At 39.4% G+C, this 23,528-nt stretch overlaps 1 protein-coding gene across 1 annotated transcript in view; it reads left to right on the top strand.

The window, feature by feature from the left end:
• LOC127053795 (uncharacterized) overlaps window positions 1-23,528 on the top strand; it is a 93,505-nt gene that overhangs the window by 24,862 nt on the left and 45,115 nt on the right. Inside the window, exons 12-19 of the mRNA XM_050959079.1 lie at window positions 835-915; window positions 4,157-4,319; window positions 6,466-6,540; window positions 8,161-8,313; window positions 9,278-9,374; window positions 18,859-18,964; window positions 20,224-20,429; window positions 21,244-21,332. Of these exons, the coding sequence (XP_050815036.1) occupies window positions 835-915; window positions 4,157-4,319; window positions 6,466-6,540; window positions 8,161-8,313; window positions 9,278-9,374; window positions 18,859-18,964; window positions 20,224-20,429; window positions 21,244-21,332 (970 nt within the window). The remainder of the gene's footprint in view (window positions 1-834; window positions 916-4,156; window positions 4,320-6,465; window positions 6,541-8,160; window positions 8,314-9,277; window positions 9,375-18,858; window positions 18,965-20,223; window positions 20,430-21,243; window positions 21,333-23,528) is intronic.

Raw genomic sequence — 23,528 nt, 5'->3', positions numbered from 1 at the left:
GAGCTGGTGCCTGGATCTGGCGCTGGGCATAAGGGAGGGGTCACTATGAATAATAAAAGGAAATTAAGGAGGAGAAACTTCCTTGTAGCAGGGCCATTTAAATTTTGAGATATTTGGGCAGAGTACTAAAGAATGTACTACAGGGGCGTAGACAACTTTTATTATGGGGTGGAGGGGGGAAGGAAGAAGATGTAGCTACTGTTCCAGACTAAGTGTTTCCTTCATTAATGCAGTCCCTACATTTTGGGGGGGTAAAGCCTTCAATTGTATACACCCACATATAGGGAACAATCCTGCATTGACAAGAGGTGGATTAGATTAACTCTAGTACCAGTTCAGGAAAGAATTTAAGATCCCATTTATGCATTGGAGTCATAGTCTCTAACTTCTGTGGACCAGATCCTCAGATCTTCCTCAGTAGAAATGGTGGGAAAATAGGAAATACCAATTTTTCATTGAAATTTCAACCTTTGTGATATTTTCTGTCCAGATGTATTACTAACACAAAGCTTCCTTTGGCTCCAAAGAGAGTTTTACGTCTGTACAAACTGAGAGAGGACTTCAATATTTATAATTAGGTCTGCTCTGGATCTCAGCCCAACTTTTTGACACGCAAGGCATATTCAAAGATTTATGGGAAACAAGTACATTATACTGGTTTCTCTCACTCACTTTCATCTTCTTCATTGCTCATTTACAATTCCAGAATATTGGCTTTTCAATCATTTCACTGGAATAAAGATACATTACTGTTGCAATTAACTCATAAGAGCATTCACACTCCAGATGTATTTTCCCAATACAATTTTCACACTGGGGTACTTTTTATTTCAGAACTGATCCTGCATGTAGGGCAGCAGTGTGGACAACTGAAGAAATACACCAGCACTTAAACAGAAAACATCCCTTAGCCTCGTGAGTTTCCTTAATTTGCCGATGGGCTTCTGTTGCTTTAGCAGCAGAAAACATTTTTTTCTAATCCATTCTTTCTTTATTTTCTGAACTAGTTGTATATTAATGCATTTTTAAAAATTAGATAGTCACTAATTTACAAAGGTAGATAGTACATGCTTCCTGCCCCATGTAGCTTACACTAAAAATAAAATGGCACACAGTTCAGAAGAAAATTAATATGGCGACAAGAGATGTTGTCTGGTGGATAAGAACAAGGAAAGAGAATGGAGTAGTCTGTAAGAAAGTACAAAAACAAGAATGGGGAAAAAGAGAGTAGCTGAGGAATAAAGTGAAAAGAGTGGGATGAGCATAGGGAGTGGAATGGAGCTAGGGAAAGTGAGAGCAGTAATAAAGGAGGAAGCAAGATGATAAGTGGGGCCTTCAAGATAAGGCCGAGGAATTTGAATTTTTAGTAGTAAGAGATGGGAATTCAGTGGAAGAATTGAGGGAGAGAGATGAAGTGGCCACAATGGCAGGAGAGGAAGTTTGGTTTGACAGTGACCTTTTGGACAGATTGGAGCCAATGAGAGACAGTGAAACCCAGGGAAGAGAAAGTTACAAGAGTTAAGGCAGGAAATGATCAGAGCACTGACAAAGGAATTAGCCTTGATTCAATAAGGAAACTGCACATCTTGGGATTATTAAAGAGAAAGAAGAGCCCGAATTTAACTTCAGCTGGCTTTGTTCATGTTAGTAGTTACATTATACGTTGCCTTGCATGGGACTCACCTAAACTAATGGCGGATATGTGCCATTAAGTAGCATTGACTATTATTATTCCTATTTTCTTTTCCTCAGTAAGTAAACTGCTACTTTAGTTAGAAATACTCTCAAGAGAGTCAGGTTGCTAGTGCTGAATTTTTAAATCATTATTTGCAAAGGCTTTTTGCAATATGAGATACCAGTTATCACTAGAACTAGTTGAAAAATTTTCAGTGGAACAGTTTTCCATCTGAAAATGGAGTTTTGTTGAAATGGAAACTTTTTGTGGGAATATTGATTTTGGCCACATTTTTGGTGGAAAAGTGTTTAAATGAATTGTTTTGAATTAACATTTTTACCATATTTAAATGAATTGTTTCAATTTTATTATTGATTTATATGTATATTTATATTTAATAATATATATCATATATATTATATTTAATGTTTAATATTATTTTATACTTTATCAGAATGAATTCTTTCAATGTTTCCAAACACATTTTTGGGGGCATTTCAAATTTTTGTTCCAATTTGGAATGCAAACAAATTTCAAAAGATTAGAATTTCCCACAGGACAGAAATTCCACTTTTTGACCAGTTTTCATTGTAACACTGAAAATAATAAAATATAATGATGTCAAATGAGCCTGTCTTGAATACATCCCAAATCTAAAATGATAGTAAATCTAATACAGGGATCAGTGTCATATAATACAATTTCTGAATGACTTGAGCCAAATGTTCTGTAAATTATTTGTTTGCTGGTACTAGGCAATAGCATTTTATTGTACATTAATATACTTTCCTCATATTTCTAGATACAACATCTGCCAAAAAGCACAAATGAGCTTCTTCAACTATGGTGTCAGTTTAAAAAAAACTGTGATCCCACATTTCAGCTGTTATTGTCTGAATTAGGCACCAGTGATAGAAAGCAAGAGTTTGTACAAGATGTTCACAGGTGGTCAGATCCACTCTAATTGTTTATATTCATCACAGTGTTAGGAACATTAATTTATAATAGCCTTCAATTTAGCATCAGATCACACCAACCCTAGATTTGTTTTTAACACAGAAACATGTAATCCATGCAATTCAGCAGCAGGAATCTCTTTTCATAATTAAATGTATATCCAGTACCTATGTAAACTGGGAAGGAAATGGGACTTTGACACAGGCCAATATAAAAGAGTTTTTATATTTAGAACTGAAAGTTAACTTAATCAAATGGGCTATCGAATAGGAAAAAATAATTATATTATTGCCACACTAGTGCTATCACCCCACGATGGTATGTTGGCTCACTAGAACTTTCATCTCTCCTTCAAAGGATAGAAGAGCATTTCTAAAGAGAATACATACTACTATAATATATGCCACAGAAATAACTTGACATTTATGACCAAATAAAGGGTTTCCACTTTGTATACGTACACTCCTGCAACACTGAACTGAGAGCACCACTGAGCAGTGGAATAGCTAAAATACTTTTTCTGCCTTGCCATAGCTAATATTGCCATATATTGTAACTTCAGCTTAATACCCACTTAGCAATGTCTGTCTAAGATGTGGCTGAGTTTAACTACTAGCTAACTTTTTTACTAAATTGTTTTCCTGGGTCTTAATAATATGCTAATAATTTTTTAAAAAAATGTGAACTTAAAAAATAAAATTTGCCTTTTTATAAGATGGCCTGAAATGTATGTAGCAGGGATTGTTAAATTGGGGCTAATTGCTCTCAGCCCACCTCAGAGGGTAATGGATTCTGATTGCAGAAGAGGTTGGTCAGGAGTGAATTTGCAGTTTCTGCACCAAGTCGAGAACAAAGGGAATTGAGACTCCTCATACTGAATATTGCCACGAGGAAGCTGACAATGTCCATTGTGGACCTAGGAATGCCAAGTGACCTAAAGGGTGCTTGTCCTTGTTACATCATGCATAAACAGCAAATTAGATGCCCAGAATGCAGTAGCTGAGCATGCAGTCTCTAGAGCAGGGGTGGGAAACCCATGGCATGCATGCCAAAGGGAGCATGTGAGTGGATTTTCAGTGGCACTCACACTGCCCGGGTCCTGGCCACTGGTCCAGGGGGCTCTGCATTTTAATTTAACTTTAAATGAAGCTTCTTAAACATTTTTAAAACCTTACTTAGTTTACATACAACAATAGTTTAGTTATATATTATAGACTTATAGAAAGAGACCTTCTAAAAACGTTAAAATGTATTACTGGCCAGCAAAACCTTAAATTAGAGTGAATAAATGAAGACTTAGCACACCACTTCTGAAAGGTTGCCGACCCCTGCTCGAGCATGTGTATATATAAAGATTTCTAAAAATATTGCATGTCTCTATATTTAAAAAAAATAGGGTTGGTGTGATCTGCTGCTCCGTTGAAGGTCATTAAATAAATCATTAGTTACCTTCTAATGTGTGGGTCTGACCACCTGCAAACATCTTTTACAAACTCTCTTTGTGCTAATGCATTGTTTTCCTAGTTGTGTACAGAAGAATGAATATTTTCAACATACTCGAAAGGAGAGTGTAAGAGATCCAGTGAGATGCAAATGTCTCTGCAGCCTGTCCTCCCCAATATGCTACTGGATAGATGAAGGGCTGGTGTATGCAGATACCCAGGAATTTCTGGTTCTTGGTATGCAGGTAAAAAGCACAACAAGTATTTCTGATTAATCAGAGATATGCAGATATTAAAATTAACTGACTTGACAATTACCTGAAGATACAGTGAGGTGTGCAAGCTACTCCATTAGGGAGAGGCGCTCATGATGTAAAACCCACTAGGAACATTTAGAGTTGATGTAAACATTGTGATTAAAAATTTGAGTGCCTAAAGGGAGGTACCTAAATTTGGGCCAGGTCAGCCCATCGCTTTACATGTGGATTATAGGCTTAATAAACTAACTACCTTGAAAATATATATGAGAATACTCTGTTCCAACTGTTTCCATGCTTGAGGAATTTTCCTGAAGCTGGATGGCTTATGAAAAAGCGGGTGTGAGTGTATAAATTAGAGGTTGTAATAAAGGCCCTCAGGAAACACTATGTCATGCCATCCAAACCCAGAGTAATATGCCGAATAAAAGACCTTGCAATCAGTAGAATCTGCAGGTGATCTGAAAAACTGGTTCTTTGGCATTAAATATTTAATATGGATTTAGAAGTCTATCATTAGGTACCCAAGTTTGAACATTTGGTCCATGAGTATTGAATACGCTTCTTACAAACTGATGGTCACCAAGGGCTAGATTTTCAAAGGTATTTAGGCATCTGAAGATGGAGATAGGCACCTAGAGATGTTTTCAAAACATCTGGGCACCTAACTCTATTGAAATAATGTGTTCAGCTTGTATTCATGGCAACCCCCCCAAAGATTAACATTAATAATCTTATATGAAATCTTGTTACTGTCTCCTGGTCATAAGCTGTAAAATAATCAACTTGATCGTAAGGAAAAAATAGCAGAAAGAATGAATTTATAGCAAAATGTCGAAGTCATGGGGCTTGTTATTTTTATCACTGTAGCCTTCATTTTTCAACAAAAATTGTTCTAACCCATTTAATAAAATATGATTAGTAATTTTAGGCCATTTAAAATTACTATCTTTTTGCCTGTCAGGTCAACTCCATAGTAAGTGTGCAGGCAAAGGCCAATACTGCCTTTTTGTCAGCTTTCAGCCTTGCCAAAGGCAACAGGAGCAGCAGCACTGACTTAAACCAGCTTTATTATTGTTTCTAAGGACTTGTCTACATCAGGAATTTGCTTCAATTCCAGCCACCGATGGCTTGAATTGAGGCAGATTCCCAGTGTAGTCAAAGTCTAACAACCCAGGGAAATTACAGAATCTGTGTGCCCCATCAAATGACTTTGTGACAAACTCTTCCTAATTGAGAGTTCCTGTTCTCTTTTAGCCTCCAGTGATGATTTTAACTTGGCAGCTTTCAAGGTTCCCAGTGAATGTGCTTTAATTTTTTAGTATCTCAACCACCTGCCTGCATGCAAAATCTCCTGTATTTCAGAAATCAGAGATACCATCTTTTTAAAAAACAGTTAAAATTGTGGAATCAGTATCTCCTGACCAGAAGCATTCTTATATATATGAACAATTTTCTACATCTTCCTCTAGATCTCTTTTCCTAAGTAAGGAAAAGGAACCTTGTGAAATGTACTTCCAAAAATGTGAATTGATTATAAATGGCATTGTGTTCTTACAAATCTACTAAGCAAGGTGGACAGTGGAAGCAGGGCAGGCACAACCCATTAGGTGAGGGCGCTAACATTTGGGGGGCAGTGACCGTGGCGGCTGGATCTTCGACCGCTGCAGTCATCAACAGTATTTCGGGAGTGGGACCTTTTGCCACCTCTGTCGGGGGTTGCATTTCGGGGGCAGGACCTTCCGCCACCTAGGACTCCAAAAAAACTGGCAACGCTCCTAATGGAAGGGGTATAGGTGGAATGTCTTCAACTGCTGATGTCTGATACAATTTAGATTCTGTGGACTGTTCTTTAGTAATGGAAGATCATTACATGCAGCCGTTACGTCACTGATAGACAAGATGTGACACACTGAAAAGCTGCTTTGTGAAAGATTGGTCATATTATGTTAACAGTCATTAGGAAATGAGCATGTAGAACGAAGTGTTTTCTGTTCACTGTTTTTTCCAGTTGTATTAGTTTTGCCAACATGGCCTTGGTCTAGTTTTTCAGATTTTCATGTGCAATGTGTTACTTTGATAGTATGGTCTGTTCTTTCATCTGTGCGAGTATAATGCAATTCTCTTTTAATAGGATGGAAGAATCCTGTTTCTGCACACATCAATACAAAATCTAGTATATTATGAGATGAAGGCCTATAAAGATCCAGTAAGTGTACTTTCAGTTTACAGCCTTTCTTTTATTAAAAGAGTTTCATAACAAAACATACATAGCTGGATAAGGCTAGATATCAAAGTAAGAAACTATCTCTTCTCTTGTATTATGGCTGTCCTTAGTACCGAATGTACAGACCAATCAGTTGTCTTGCTTCAGAAATGTAACTTACCACATACAGAGCCTTATGGAATAATTTTGGCTATTCTTGCACAGATAATTTGCCAGATTCTGACTCAGAAATACTGGTGTAAATGCAAAGTAGCTCCATTAACCTCAGTGAAGTAAGTGTGCTGAATTTGGTCCACTATTTCCAAAGGCAGAGCAACTTCACTCTCAAATAGAAAGGAATTCAAGAGCTTTCCATAGTTTGGAATCTTCTCAAGGAAGCTACGTTACTTATATACACTTCAATATATCACTCACAAACTGAGTCATTATTACAAATTGTTGTCATTTCAGCTAGGATTTCTAGATGCGTCATTGAGTCCTGTACACAAATTCTATACTAATTCTTCCATCCCTCTGTTTTTCCCTTGTCAAGAAGGGTTTAAGCAGATACCTTGTCCCCTGCTGGCATACTTAACTGGTAATTATAGTACAGTAATGCTGTCGATGTGTCACCCCAACCTGGCCAACAGTGCCAGCATATGAAATGACAAACACTGTATAAGGCACAGAAGAAAGGCCTTAGGAACTTACAGTGTAAGTAGATATGTATTGAATATATGGTGGGTAGGAGGAATTAGTGTTTGTAGCCTTTGTGGGAAAAGCAAGTTTTGAGTCACATGCATCTGATGAAGTGGGTATTCACCCACGAAAGCTCATGCTCCAAAATGTCTGTTAGTCTATAAGGTGCCACAGGATTCTTTACTGCTTTTACAGATCCAGACTAACACGGCTACCCCTCTGATACTTGACAAGTTTTGAGGAGCAATTTTAAAAAAAGAGAGGGAGGCTGGGCCTTTTGCATTAGGATAGGAAGAGAATTCCAGGAATAGGGAACTGTGAGGCAGAAATGAAGATGAGGGAGGATAGAAGGGGAGTAGTGAGGCAGGGTTCATTGGTAGAGCAAAGGGATGAGATGGGAAGTAGTAACAAATGCAAATTAACTTTCCTTTACTTTATATGGTAACATGGTCCAGACTAGAGCCCTCTCCCACTCGCAAAAACCTTTGTTCCACAAATCCCGAAAGAGATACCAATTTCCTCCATGCTACTAAAAAAACAAACGGTATGTATATGTATGTATATGTAAATGGAATTCAGACATAATTTATACCACTAAAAGAATAAAACAAATCTTGCTTAAACCATGTAAAAAATACTTTAATGCCTGTTATAATAGACATCAAATCTCTTTCTATCTCTTGTTTACATATACATATTAAAACCTTTATTCAAAGAAAAAATTAGTATTTTCCTGCAAATTATCAGTCTGTTTTCCCCCCCGCTATCCAGTCCCACTTGCCACAAAGTAAATTTTACCCGTTCCTGCTATTATGGCAGCCGATCCTGAGGGACCCATGGGATCCCAGTCCCACTGCAGGGCTCTTGTCCAGACTCTTCTTCCAAGGAATAGCCCTTATTAAAGACCAACAATCACTGTTTCAGGTAATTGAATTAAAACATGATATAGATCACCATCAACTGATAAATATGTGCCAGGAATTGGAATACAAATTGGTGCAGATCTGGAGTTTACCTGCCCTGCAGTTGCTTCACCAGATCAATATCTCAAATGAAACCATTGTTTTCACCAGGATTGTGAGTATCAAGAATAATTGTGGATTATCAGCAGGTATAAATATACAATACATAATTGAGGGGATTGTTGTTATTATTTTATTATTTATTATTTAACTGCTTATTGCTAAGTTTCTAGCACCTCCTTCGAGGCTTCTGGTACTGGCCACTGTTGATGATAGGCTATTGAGGTAGAGAGATTGTTGCTCTGGTTCTGTACAACAAATCGCATGTCTCCTGTTTATTTCTACAAGGCCCAAAAGTGTGCCTAAGTGCTTTTCAAAAGTACAGGGGAGACCCCTGCCCCAATTAGGGAAGGATCTAAATGTAGATGTGATGTGATCAGTGGGGTTAGTGAACAGTAGAAAGGGAAGTAGGATGAGGAACTACATATATTACAACAATAAGATCCTGTGATATTTCAGCTTTGATATGAGCATGTCTTGATGGTACATTAAAAGGTTTCTCTGGTAATAATCACTGTTAAGAACAATACTTTGAGGCATCATAGAAAAGGTGAGTCATAAAGAGAGTCTTGAAGGGTGGTATTTTGGTAGATCAGAATTGGTAGGGCATTGTATGTATCATGGCTAGCAGTCTTTTTAGGCCTCTAGTGTGGAAGATGACACAAGAGTGGACCTGTACCATCTCAGTTCCTGATACAGCATGTGTCTTCAATCACCAAGTTGGAAGGGGGGAGGGACAGGTCAGTGGTTTGAACATTGGCCTGCTAAACCCAGGGTCATGAGTTCAATCCTTGAGGGGTGCCACTTAGGGATCTGGGGCAAAAGTCAGTACTTGGTCCTGCTAGTGAAGGCAGAGGGCTGGACTTAATGACCTTTCAGGGTCCCTTCCAGTTTTCTGAGATAGGTATATCCCTATATTTATGTTTATTTAAGAGTTAAAAACAAGCCAATTAGTAAATGAGGGCAGGGAACCTGTAAATGCCAACAATTAAAATAATTTTAGATTTTTGGAGTTTCAGAACAGTTCACTGTTCCTTGGCCTGCATTCTGGAGCTGTAAATGTCTTTGATGTTGATGTTGAACAAGGCCCAGTGGATCTGTTGGAGAAAAAGCCAGGTAAGATTCATTAAAAAACAAAGGAATAATAGTTCTCTCTCATCACAGATTGGAAGTCGTGGGTGATGGTTTCATTGCTGATTAAAAGATATAAACATGAGATGGTATCTGATAGTATTATTCATAATGGGACTTGTACTACTTCTATTAAGTGAATCACTATAAGTGAAGAGTCATATCCTAAAATACTTGCATAATTTTTACTCAGTTTTTTGCTGTATTTATTCCTTAACAATATTTTCCTATTTATTTGGAGTATTTTTCCACCAGACAGAGTGAGTGGAATTAGGATTTTGCTATTCTCTTCTTTCAGAGTTTGAGCCAAACTCTGAAGATCTTACTCAGACTTTAATCATCATAATCATACCTAGCTATTAAATAGTGAGGTTAGTGGAAAATCTCCAGCAGCAGAACAAAGAAACCAGGTTTTCTTAGGGGAAACATATAAATGCAAGAGACTGTCAGAGAAAGAAACAGGATGCTTTGGGCAGAAGAGAGGAGCTTGCTTTTGTTGCAGGGGTGTCCCTTTTAAGTGGGAGAATCAACCAAGGTCAGAGAAAACTAGCTGACCTAGACAGAGAGAGAGGCTCCATGGTTCTGAAGAGAAACCATGAGCTGCAAGAGAAGGACCCTGGATGCCCCTGAGAACCCTGCCAAGCCCAAAGAACTCTCCAGAGAGGGATAAGGAACCTGAGGTGGGGAAATGCATATGGTTGTGTTTTATTATTTTGTCAATCTGTGCTAAGTAAGAAGTAATTTTGTTTAGAATTCTGTGCAAAGTCAGTGTGTCTGTTGGTTTCACTATCACACCACCCTAAAGAGTTAAATTGTAAACCCAGATCACCCACAAGGCTGCAATTCTGAGAGGGGATGTGTTTAAGCTATGGGAAATCCAAGGGGGTTGCATTAGTCCCAGCATCTAGGCCGCTGGACTGTGGGGGCTCAGCTCTCAGGAGGGGATGCTAGACAGAGGATCTGCATCCCAAGAGTGCCTAGAAACACAGGTAGCTGTCTAGGGTAGCAGATTTCTGGGAAGCTGCCTAGGATGGCAGATTTGTCCTAGCCAGCCCTCCATCATGGTAGAGGGGTGGCTAGACTCAATTTAAGTGGGGTTATAACCTAGTTTGCCACGTCACACTGCCATTCACTCCAGTTTGGCTTAGCCACCCCCTTTCATGATGGAGGGATAGATGAGCCAAATTTGAGTTGTGTTGTGACCCCATATGCCAGGTTGCAATGCCACTCAACTTTGACCTGGCTGCCCCACCACCACTCGTGACTGAGGTGGGGCCAGGCCAAATCTACCTCCCTAGTTTATGAAGAGGGTGTCAGCAAACTGAAATTTTGCCTATGATAGCAGATTCTCTTGAGCAGCCTCTTCCTAGAAACCTCAGCCAGAGGCAATGCCTGAACTCTGTTCACAGTCAAGGGACTTAAAGAGCACACTGAGGTGTGGCCCAAACACAACAGCCTGGTGAATGTCCAACTAGCAGGAGCTCTACCATGGCTTTGTGTGTGTAATCAGAAGTTGGACCCTGTGCACTCTGTGGTGTTTGTGCTTCAGGCAGGTCCAGTACTGCAAAAATTATCCTTGAACAGTCACTGAAATAAAAGCCTCCAATTCACTTCAGCATCTTGGGCCCTTTTAAAGTTACTTTCTGCAGCATTTGTAATGGTGATTTTTTTTGTTATTCACAGGAATATTTGAAGAAGGCAAAATATTATCTGATAAGTATATGAAAGTTTTCACAATAAAGGTTCATCCCAGAAATGTTTATGGGCAGTTATTTTGACATTGATTGAACAGCCTGCATGATTTATTTGAACCCTATTCTTGTTTTTAAAAGTTCAGTCATCCAGGAAGGGAGCAGAAAAAATAACACATGAGCTAGGTGACCAGTCACACAGCTTGAATTGCAAATACTCAGAGCAAAAGCCTCAGTGAAGAGTTGGGAGGAGAATTCTGAGGTGAAATATATTTGCATAAAACAGTCATTAGCTAATTTTGAATAAAAAATTCTTAGAAATTGAAGTTTGTTCATGAATTATTCAAAAGTAGAAAAAAGGTCTTATGTTATCAAATTTTTTTTTTTTTTTTGCCACAAATGCTTCACCTAGCTTTATTCATGCTCTTGTACCAAAGAGCATATACAAGTTCTACAGAGGGGGCAAAGTTTTGCTGAAACCTATATTGGTCCATGTTTTTGTTTTTGGGGTCATGTTCTATGCTCTCCACCTCTCTGGATAGTACCCATTAGCACCCTTCTCTTGCTCATGTAACTCATATGACACAGAATATTCTAAACCAGGGATCGGGAACCTTTCAGAAGTGCTGTGCCGAGTCTTCATTTATTCATTCTAATTTAAGCTTTTGCGTGCCAGTAATACATTTTAACATTTTTAGAAGGTCTCTTTTTATAAGTCAATAATATATAAGTAAACTATTGTTGTATGTAAAGTAAATAAGGCTTTTAAAATGTTTAAGAAGCTTCATTTAAAATTAAATTAAAATGCAGATCCCCCTCAAACTGGTGGCCAGGACCTGGGCAGTGTGAGTGCCACTGAAAATCAGCTCGCGTGCTGCCTTCAGCACCTGTGCCATAGGTTGCCTACCCCTGTTCTAAACTATACTACAAAAAGCTATTCTGATGGGTAGGAAAGATAGAAAATGTGGCAAAAGACCACCTTGGCTTAACCACGAGATCTTGCATGACCTACAAAATAAAAAGGAGTCATATAAAAAATGGAAACTAGGTCAGATTACAAAGGACGAATATAGGCAAATAACACAGGAATGCAGGGGCAAGATTAGAAAGGCAAAGACACAAAATGAGCTCAAACTAGCTATGGGAATAAAGGGAAACAAGAAGACTTTTTATCAATACATTAGAAGCAAGAGGAAGACCAAGGACAGGGTAGGCCCACTGCTCAGTGAGGAGGGAGAAACAGTAACAGGAAACTTGGAAAGGGCAGAGATGCTTAATGACTTCTTTGTTTCAGTCTTCACTGAGAAGTCTGAAGGAATGTCTAACAAAGTGAATGCTTATGGGAAGGGGGTAGGTTTAGAAGATAAAATAAAAAAAGAGCAAGTTAAAAATCACTTAGAAAAGTTAGATGCCTGCAAGTCACCAGGGCCTGATGAAATGCATCCTAGAATACTCAAGGAGTTAATAGAGGAGGTATCTGAGCCTCTAGCTATTATCTTTGGAAAGTCATGGGAGACGGGAGAGATTCCAGAAGACTGGAAAAGGGCAAATATAGTGCCCATCTATAAAAAGGGAAATAAAAACAACCCAGGAAACTACAGACCAGTTAGTTTAACTTCTGTGCCAGGGAAGATAATGGAGCAAGTAATTAAAGAAATCATCTGCAAACACTTGGAAGGTGGTAAGGTGATAGGGAATAGCCAGCATGGATTTGTAAAGAACAAATCGTGTCAAACCAATCTGATAGTGTTCTTTGATAGGATAACGAGTCTTGTGGATAAGGGAGAAGCAGTGGATGTGGTATACCTAGACTTTAGTAAGGCGTTTGACACGGTCTCGCATGATATTCTTATAGATAAGCTAGGAAAGTACAATTTAGATGGGGCTACTATAAGGTGGGTGCATAACTGGCTGGATAACCATACTCAGAGAGTAGTTATTAATGGCTCCCAATCCTGCTGGAAAGGTATAACAAGTGGGGTTCCACAGGGGTCTGTTTCGGGACTGGCTCTGTTCAATAACTTCATCAATGACTTAGATGTTGGCATAGAAAGTACGTTTATTAAGTTTGCAGATGATACCAAACTGGGAGGGATTGCAACTGCTTTGGAGGACAGGGTCAAAATTCAAAATGATCTGGACAAATTGGAGAAATGGTCTGAGGTAAACCGGATGAAGTTCAATAAAGACAAATGCAAAATGCTCCACTTAGGAAGGAACAATCAGTTTCACACATACAGAATGGGAAGAGACTGTCTAAGAAGAAGTATGGCAGAAAGAGATCTAGGGGTAATAGTGGACCACAAGCTAAATATGAGTCAACAGTGTGATACTGTTGCAAAAAAAGCAAACGTGATTCTGGGATGCATTAACAGGTGTGTTGTAAACAAGACACGAGAAGTCATTCTTCTGCTCTACTGTGCGCTGGTTAGGCCTTAACTGGAGTATTGTGTCCAGTTCTGGGCACCGCATTTCAAGAAAGATGTGGAGAAATTGGAGAGGGTCCAGAGAAGAGCAACAAGAATGATTAAAGGTCTTGAGAACATGACCTATGAAGGAAGGCTGAAAGAACTGAGTTTGTTTAGTTTGGAAAAGAGAATACTGAGAGGGGACATGATAGCAGTTTTCAGGTATCTAAAAGGGTGTCACCAGGAGGAGAGAGAAAACTTGTTCACCTAGCCTCTAATGATAGAACAAGACGCAATGGGCTTAAACTGCAGCAAGGGAGATTTAGGTTGGACATTAGGAAAAAGTTCCTAACTGTCAGGGTAGTTAAACACTGGAATAAATTGCCTAGGGAGGTTGTGGAATCTCCATCTCTGGAGATATTTAAGAGTAGGTTAGATAAATGTCTATCAGGGATGGTCTAGACAGTATTTGGTCCTGCCATGAGGGCAGGCGACTGGACTCGATGACCTCTCGAGGTCCCTTCCAGTCCTAGAGTCTATGAATCTATGAATCTGAGTCTACAATAGGCCAAATTCAGGATATTGAGCTGTGTCCCATGGTTCCCCAGAAAGACAATCAGGGGCTCAGCTATGGCCCCGTGATCCTGGCCCACCCAAATCAACCAGATTTGGTTGAGGGGACGAAGGTGTGGTTGGCATATGCTGGTGCAGACCCCACCACCTTCACACCTCTTTTGCCTGCAGTCACTAACTCTGCTCGAATTACTCATGATCCTGGCACAATTAATCTGTGCAGGTGGCTCTGGTAGCGGCATGCAGCCAGCCCGAATAGAGCTGCAAAATAACGCTAGTGTTCAAGGCAAAAACAAAAAGCTAGAATTTAGCACCTGCAGTCTTATTATGTTGTATAGATAGGGCCCTACCAAATTTATGGCCATGAAAAATGCATCACGGACCATGAAATCTGGTCTTTTGTGTGCTTTTACCCTATACTATACAGATTTCACAGGGGAGACCAGTGTTTCTCAAATTGGGGGTCCTGACCCAAAAGAGAGTTACAGGACAGTTGCAAGGTTATTTTAGTGGGGTTGCGGTATTACTACCCTTACTTCTTGTGCTGCGTTCAGAGCTGGGTGGCTGGATAGCAGCAGCTATTGGCCAGGTTCCCAGCTCTGAAGGCAGCACCCCGCCAGCAGCAGCACGGAAGTAAGGGTGGCAATACCATACCATGCCATCCTTACTTCTGCGCTGTTGCTGGCAGCAGCTCTGCCTTCAGAATAGGCTCCTGGCCGGCAGCTGCCTCTCTCCAGCTGTGCAGCTCTGAAGGCAGCACCGCCACTAGCAGCAGCGTAGAAGTGAGGGTTGCCCCCTTATAATAACCTTGCCCCCCACAACTCCTTTTTGAGTCAAGACCCCTACAATTACAATGCCCTGAAAATTCAGATTTAAATAGCTGAAATCATAGAATATCAGGGTTGGAAGGGACCTCAGGAGATCATCTAGTCCAACACCTGGCTCAAAGCAGGACCAATCCCCAGACAGATTTTTGTCCCAGATCCCTAAATCATTACATGTATGATTTTTAAAATCCTATGACTGTGAAATTGACCAAAATGGACAGTGAATTTGGTTAGGGCCCTAGACAAAAGTAAAACCCCACATCGGTTCAGCCAACCAGCAGTGAGACCACATGCTTAATTAGCCTATTTAATATTCTCTGCTACAAACACTGAGATATTTATCCTTCTCAAAACAACTTGATACTTAGATCCTGTACCGAGTCCTACACAGTACTGAAATATCTTGTAAAGAACTGGAACGCCATGTCTGAATCTCCTCAGACTTTGGAGAACTTCGTTCCTGATTCAACTTCCCAACTTGGGTCAAGCTCTGTAAGATGGATAGAAACTCTCTTCAACTTTGGGGAAGTCAGTATTTGATTTTCACAGCTCAGAGCTATCTCTGTTTGTAATATCTTTTGTTTCCACAACGGTATTTTGCCACTATTCCATCACTTACTGGAGTAATGTTTACAACAAAATATCCAAATTGTATGTGATTTAGAAATGTAATGTAGAAAGCAAACTTTTTAGAGCTATTTAGTCTACACGGCAGGCTTAACAACAAGATCATTGCTGAGATATAGACCTAGGGAGTATTGTTTAGTAAAAAAAGTGAAGTGCTGATGCTTATCTTGTCAAAAGAAGAAACAGAACAACAACACTGAAACCTTCTTTAAGAAAGATGTAGATGAGTGGTTCTCAGATCTGCCTCAAGTCCCCACTTCCATTGTATCCCTACCCGATGAGACAATCTGAAGAACTAGCTTGCTAAGAGATTTTCATTCAAGTATTAGTTGCTGTGGTAACAGCATGAGGAGAAGATCAAATGGAGGTCAAAACCATACAGGTCTCTATGAGAACTCCTGATATGTAAATAATCAATAGCAACGCTAATCCAAAAGGTTAACAAAACAGATTTTCATGGCAGCTGAGGTAGGGCTTGTCTATACAGCGAGTTAGTGAGAGGCAAGCTAGGGTGTAAATCTAGCCCTAGCCTGCTAGCACTGAGGCTATGTCCGCACTACAGAGTTTTGTTGACAAAAGTAATGCCGCTTTAATTAAAATGCATTAATTAAATAGCTGTTGCATGTCCACACTGTTCTCCTTGTATCAGCAGAGTGCAGCCATGCTGACAGCTCTTGCATCGACACAAAGAGCCGTGTACTCTGGGTAGCTATGCCATTGCACAACTGGCCGCAAGGTGCTTTGGGAAGGGTTTGCAATGCCTCATGGGGTAGGTACAGTGTCCCATGATGTAAGTTTCTCATGTGGGCCTGGCTACCGCAGTGGTGTAGTGGTACAAAAAAAAGTGGATAAACTAACTGTACTAACCTCCATAATCCCCAGACGAGAAGTAGGTAAACTCACTTTATACTTGTGTTTATACTCAGCTACACTACTGTGCTACTGTACACTAGAAGTTCCATAGTGTGCTTTGATCTACAGCTGCTTGAAACAGTACGTAGTAGCAAAGTCCACGTGGCCAGTTAGTGTATGGCAGGCAAGAGTGCCATAGATGTACACCTTAGCTTGATGTGCACTAACTCTCTGTATAGACTAGCCCCTAATTTCACCTTCTCCAGGGGACCTGGACCTTGTTTATAATTCTCATGATGTCGTGGGAACTGTCAGTCCTGTGGTTTCATCAGAACTGAGCACATGCACTTTTCATAAAGTAAACATTGATAGTTTAATAAAAGTTTCACATTCACATTTATACTGTCTTCTCATCGTCAAGGGCTGGGCTGAGCCTGGGGCTCTCTCGAAACATTGAGTAACATCCACGTGATTGGCAAAACGGAGTTTCTTCCAGGTCTAACCTGATTTCTGCACATAAATGGCCTGCTGCCTACGTAAATACCACTTCCACACACTTTGATTAGTAGAAGTCTTCCGTTTTTCTTACTGAATCACATCTGTATTATACATGAGATAAAAGTTAAATTTTATCTCATCTGTTTTTTTAATTGGCTCTAAAATTGGTTGACCCTACCTATGCTGTAGTTGAAATCATGCTGTAGTTAAAAATCATGCAAGCAAAAAACACATTTAAACAGTTTATTGCTTACTAAGGTTCTAATAGGTTCCTTCACTGGTTTGTACCAGGATTCTTTTTCTGAGGACTGTGTTCATTAGTCCTGTTCAAAACCGTGACAGACTTTGTAGGTGAGTAGGGCCTTTCATCATTCCACTTATATCTGTGTTGCGGGACCTGGTTAGAACCCTGCTCTCCCCTATCCTAGTACAGCATAGTTATATTTTTATTGTAGCTTGGACATCTCCAAGGGCATCATTGTATTGATATGTCCAAGGCTTTAGCATATAACTGCTCCCCTGGACTGACTGTCATTGTAGTATTGGTGGTCCAGTAGTCTGTGGATCTACTGTTATTTGTATAACAGCATGCTAAAAGCTTTATAGACATATAAGAAAGTAAAGGCCTTGCCTCAAAGAGCTTATCTAAATAAGCAACATAGAAATGAAAGGCTGGGACATGGGAATAGGATATAAGAAAAAACAATGAGCTTGTACTGGCACACTGTTGGCCCACCCACACCCATCACACTACCTGGAATCGTAATTTTAACAGTGCATTCTGGGAAGGCTGAGTAGGTCTTCCATATTGTTTCAGCTGCAGGTGCCAGGGGCAAAGGATTGTCTATTTTGAAGGTGTTATAAATAATACTATGCAAATTGAAGGCTGTGGGAGTAGACCTGGCAATGGCCTCTGCATGTAATGGGATTATCTCTATTCAATCTTCTTTTTATATTAATAATTTTATAAATATAATTTAGAGAATTTTATGATGGTGAAAGATGCCAGATTGACAGCCGTATAATGACTGTTTTGATGTCCTCCTGTAGAAGGAAGTTGGAGTTATGTTAGGAGGATTGACAAACCTGGTTACACTGAAGCAATTAGACAGTGCTCTTCACATAGCAGCAATACTATTATAACTTGGCTACAGGTCAGCAATTATGCTACAGCTGTGCTCATGAGTGAGGTCAAAACACAATTTACCTGCTCATTTTAGGAATCATGAATGATATTCTGGCCTGGTTGAAGTCAATGGGAGTTTTGCCATTGACTTTGATGGGGTCAGGATCTCACTCTATGTGTTAACCATCTGATAGTATGCAGTCAATCGTGTTACAATCTTGTTAAAATCTCAGTAAAAGTCTGTAATGTCGGTGGGATTAATAGTACAAATTTGCTAACATGGTTGTTGGATTGAGAAAAAACTCCATGATCACAATGGTCAGGAAAATTGCTAAAGCTGTACTAACAACATCTGTGTCTAAACAAGGTTGCATTTAGCACAGGAATAGTGGCAGAACTCCCAATCCAAGGAGCAGGTCTGTGCAGTGGAAATATCTTTGATTTCAAAAATTGAATTCTACTAATTGAGTTTAGTTTTTTACATTAATCAGGGCCGGCGCAACCCATTAGGGTGTTAACATTTGGAGGGCAGTGACTGTGGCGGCCGGATGTTCAGCCGCCGTGGTCGTCGGCGGTATTTTGGGGGCGGGACCTTCTGCCACCTAGGGTGCCAAAAAGGCTGCTGACGCTCCTGACATTAATGCAATCTTAGCAAATGTTGTGTTTGCCTATACGTTACCAGTATAGAGAGCATTAACTCCTCATGATGACATGGTTATAAGTGAAATCTGAGTCTCCATTGCAAATCTAGGGAAAACTACTTATCCAATGACATGTGAAGTGACCATCAATACAGTTAAGGAATTGGAATTCAAAGTCAGGTATTGAGACTGTCCAAATTATACCTGTGCTTTCTCTGTCTCTAAGAGGGAAATGAAGAACCAGATATCAGTCATGATTCTGAAAATGCTCACAAAGGCCCTGTGGTAGCAGTGGATGCCTGCAAGACTCTCTCTCTCTTTCTAAGCTGTGGGTAAGTGAAGCATTGAACATCATCTCCTTATTTATATGGTAATCAGGATGTTTTGTGCAGGATGGAAGCTCAAGTACATGCATGTTTCACATGCAAAACCTATCATTTGGCTGATAACATGTTTCATACTCTTACAGCTGGTGCAATAGGTTTTCCGCACAATAAACTGAAGCTTGGTAACATCACTTTGGTATTGGTAGCACTGTAAAATTATGCACTATTAGAACCCTCCCAGGAGAGATGCTGGGAATACCACTTATGGACATAATGGACCAAATTCATCCCTACTTTCAATCTAGCAAGTATCTAGGAAATATCGGTGTAAGCAGAACTGCAGGAGGATGGGAACAATGTGGGGGTGGGATTTCAGAGATAATCAAAGCAGTCCAGGGAAGCATCCGAATAATTACATATACATTGTCAATGGAAATTCCATTTGCAAGCTAAGCTATTGTTTACAGGAAATAAAATATAAAGAAATTGCACCAGTATTGATGGGTTTCAGTTCAGCTCCTATTGGCCAACATAAAACCTGCCTTCACAATTAGCAATTAATTGGAATCTGTGTTCGGCAATTTTAGAAGAGACATCAAAGGCTGATAATGAATGCGGAGACTGAACACTCCTCTTTCGCTTAGAGGTAAATTCTTTAGAACAGGAATGAGGTTTACTAGATGGGGCATAGTTGGAGGAGTTTGCCTGGCAGCTGCCTGTGACACAGTAATTGTATGATTATACAGATGCCTTCAGTCTTCTGTAGTAAACTTTACCTTTCAAAAAATCTGTTGAAATTCTGGAGGAAGGGCTTATTTCCTCATTAATTTATTACATTGTCTTTGATGTTGTAGGTGCTATATTAGGTAAACTCTCTTTCACTGTGTGAAAGTCCCTATGACAAAATGCTGCTCCTTCCTGAACTCTAATGTATTTGCTTTGTAGTGTTAATTTGGTTATTATTGGTTACAGAAATCTACTTGTTTGTGATTGGAATAAAATTACGAGGTAACCCAGATTAATCCCTCTCCTTATGAGTTCTCATTGATCCTAAACGGTAAAATTCTTCCCTAGGCAGAAATCCACATGTAATCTATGCACCATTTATGTCCCACTTAAACCCTATTTTCATGATTTAGTGGGATTAAGTGGTGCATAGAACTCATACTGGCCCTCTGTACAAGGGAAAATTTCACCAACAGAGAATTACTAAAATCTATGTTAAGACTATTTCACAAGATAATTCTGATTCCATTATTTTCCAGTGCGGACTACATGGTGAAACTCTGGGATATTCACAAGAATTTGCTAGCCAACATTTTTCTTGATAACACTCTCAGCTCTGCTTGTTTCCTAAATGGTTCTGGAGATATTTTAGTGGCTTTCAAAAATGATCTTTACATCTTGCCTCACAGTAAGGCACTGGGTATCTCAGCGACAGATACAGATGTCTCTGGAATCTCAGCAACAGGTATGACATCAGACAGTCTTACGTGGATACATTTACTGTCTTGTTAGGAATCGGATTTTTTTTAACCGTTTGCTTTGATTTTCAAGGTTTGCAAAATATATTGCATCATATTAGCTGTAAACAGTGCTTTCACAAAAGGGATAGTAATAAATTGATGGTAATTTGGGTCACAGATTCAAATCTAACTTTGGTCACTTTACTGGGTGTTGCTTTCCTACATGAGCCCTTATTTCACAGTGACATATAGTATCTACAAGTCAGAGTTGAATGCCTGACTTCTTTTAAAAAGAAAATTATAAAGAGCTTATTCTTTTAAAAGGCCAACAATCTTGGGTCATTTAGACCTAGATTTGACTTTTGTAAAAACAATAATTTTACAAATCTTAATATTATTTGAAATGTTTTCATGATTTTTTTTCCACATTTAAAAGAAAACACCTTTTTTTCCCTTTAAACTTTTTCCTGCAAAATTTGCTGTCCAAATATAACAGCATTGTTCTAGTTGTGCACAGGATCCAGAAATGAATCCAGAAACAGTTCAGTCTATGTTCACTATCTGAGCTGAAAGAACTCAAAGGATGAGTGAATGCAAAAGCAAAACAAAAACAAAAACAACCCCCCCCCAACACACCTACCATCAATTGTAAAAAGTACATCAAATTTGTAATTCTTTTTCATTTTTAAGTTATCTAAGTGTAGTAACACAGATAAGGATATTATAATATTATATATAATAACTTTTTGTCTTGGCAATGTCCCTTTTAAGTATATTTATACAAATACCACTCTTGTGATATTGTGATATCTTCACCAGAGTCCTTCATTTATGAAAACCAAGCTTTAAATTACCAAAAGGAAGGAAAAACTGATGTCTCCAACATCACTGACATGGACTCTTATCTGGTATGTTCTAGTTGCTTGAACCCATACTGCTATCAGCTATACAAGGGAAAACAATTCTAAATTAGCCATAGCACTCATAGACACAACATAAACCAGCTCCAATGAAGAACATCTGATACTGGCAGCTAAGTCTGCCACCATGTGCTAGATACACTGAAGAACAATAATTCCTGCCCCAATTCCAGGATTAAGGCAGATTCTTCTCTGACCTTCTGTAGTAGGAAGTGGGTGGTGGAAAACATATTATGTAAAACTCAGAGTTGGGATATGGATTTCCTAATAAGAAAACCTGTTCAGTTAGCAGATTGATTGTCCCACTTTATTTTACTAATAAGCATTACCTCAAAAAGTAGAGATGTTTGCATACACCAGAAAAGTGAATTATTCCTATTACATGGGAAAGAAATGTGTGTAAGTTAGACTGGGTGAATGAGTTAGCACTTGACTGTGATCTCTCTCCATTTGATGGAGTTTGTATTTTTGAACAGAACTTCCTTTATATGTACCAGATTTAGTATCATTCACTAACTTGTTCACCTCTCTGCATTTATAGTTATTTATACTTTCAGCTAACATACAAGTACTCCAAACTGACGTGCTCTACCTATTAAATATAGAATACAAAATTTAAATAGTAAATGAAATGTTTTAACCAAAATTTTTCATTTCTTTTTTCAACTTGCTACAGAACTGGTTTTTAAAAATCCAGTTATGAAATGTTTATCATTTTTTCATTGAAATTTGGAATTTTGACGAAAAACAAAAGTGAAATTTTCGTGAAAACTTGAGGGAAAAAAAGTGTTGTTGTTTTTTTTACCAGATCTAATACAGAGATATATACTTATCACAGTTTCTTTATTCATCTGCTAAGATTTTATTCTGAAAACTGTGGAGGAAAATTCTTATAGGTACATTCTCACAGCACTGTATACTGGTGACTAGGACCTTACACATTGTAAATTTAAAAACACCTGTTAAAAAAACATTCTGGATCATAGCGGTATGGAAGATAAAATAGCCACATTTCCTGCAATTTAACCAGGTAGCAAGCATTGAATTTTTCCTCTACATTCAATTAGTTAATATGTCATAGTTGGTGCCTCTTCCTAATACAAATGGCACAGAGTATTCCTGGGGGAATTCTGCACCAAAAAAATTAAAACCTCTGCACAGAATATTTTCAAATTCTGCATATTTTATTTGTCAAAATAACATAACATAATCACAACAGTTTCAATTTTTTTGGTCATTTATTTCAAAATACCTGTCAGCAAGTATGTCTGTAACAATACAGACAACAAAAAAGATTCAGGGAATGTATTTTTGACAAATAGATTCCTTACTAGGCATATTAATATAGAACTCTGAGTAATAATTCATTTAAACTACAGTACAGAACCGTAATTTCCGCAACCCTCAGAAGCAGTGCAAAGGCTTGGGGGAGTCAGGGGTAATGGAGGAGCAGAGGGAGAGGGAAGTAAATTGCCTGGAAGGAGCCTAGGTGTGAACTTAGAGGGTTGTAGGGCATGAGTGGGAAAAGTATGGAACAGGTGTTTTGGGGGGGGTGTGGAGGGATTGTTAGGGAGCTTCCCCCATACAGATCCTGGCTGACCCTCTAGCCTCTGCCATTCAGTCAGGCACATCTGTCCCTGTCCCTATGTGTTTCTGAACCCCCATATGTCTTTGCACCCCCATCCATGTGTCCCTCCATCTTCACTTAGACACTCATTCCTCCCACCCCCATGTGGCCCTGCACTCCCTCCACCTGTCCCTATATGGCTCGGTTCCCCCTCCCCCTATCCCCATGTGTGTCTGTGCCCCCACCCCCCACCCCCTGTCCTTATGTAGCTTGGCACCCCTTCCCCCCTATGGCCCTGTGCCTCCACTCCCATTCAGCCCCTACCCCAGTCTGTCCTGCCCCACAAGCCCTTATGAGCCCCTGTCTGACCGCCCCAGCACCCCACACTGTCTGTTTCCCCATAGCCCCTGTCTCCTGACCTGGCCCACTGCAAAGAAGGAAGCTCTTTCTCTTCCCTCGCTGGTGGGGAGCTGCTGCTTTGTTCTAGCGCCACAGTGCCCTCTGGTGGGCAAAAGTCAGAAGTGCAGCAATATTTCGACAAGCTTTTTTCTGTGCAAAAAAAAATGTGGGGCTCATTAATTATACACATGTTGCAGTAGTACAGAATTCCCTCAGGA

This window comes from Gopherus flavomarginatus, chromosome 6 (assembly GCF_025201925.1).
Source record: "Gopherus flavomarginatus isolate rGopFla2 chromosome 6, rGopFla2.mat.asm, whole genome shotgun sequence".
Taxonomy (NCBI): Eukaryota; Metazoa; Chordata; order Testudines; family Testudinidae; genus Gopherus; species Gopherus flavomarginatus.
Note: the sequence above shows the minus strand (reverse complement) of the source record. Positions and strands in the feature narration are given on the sequence as shown.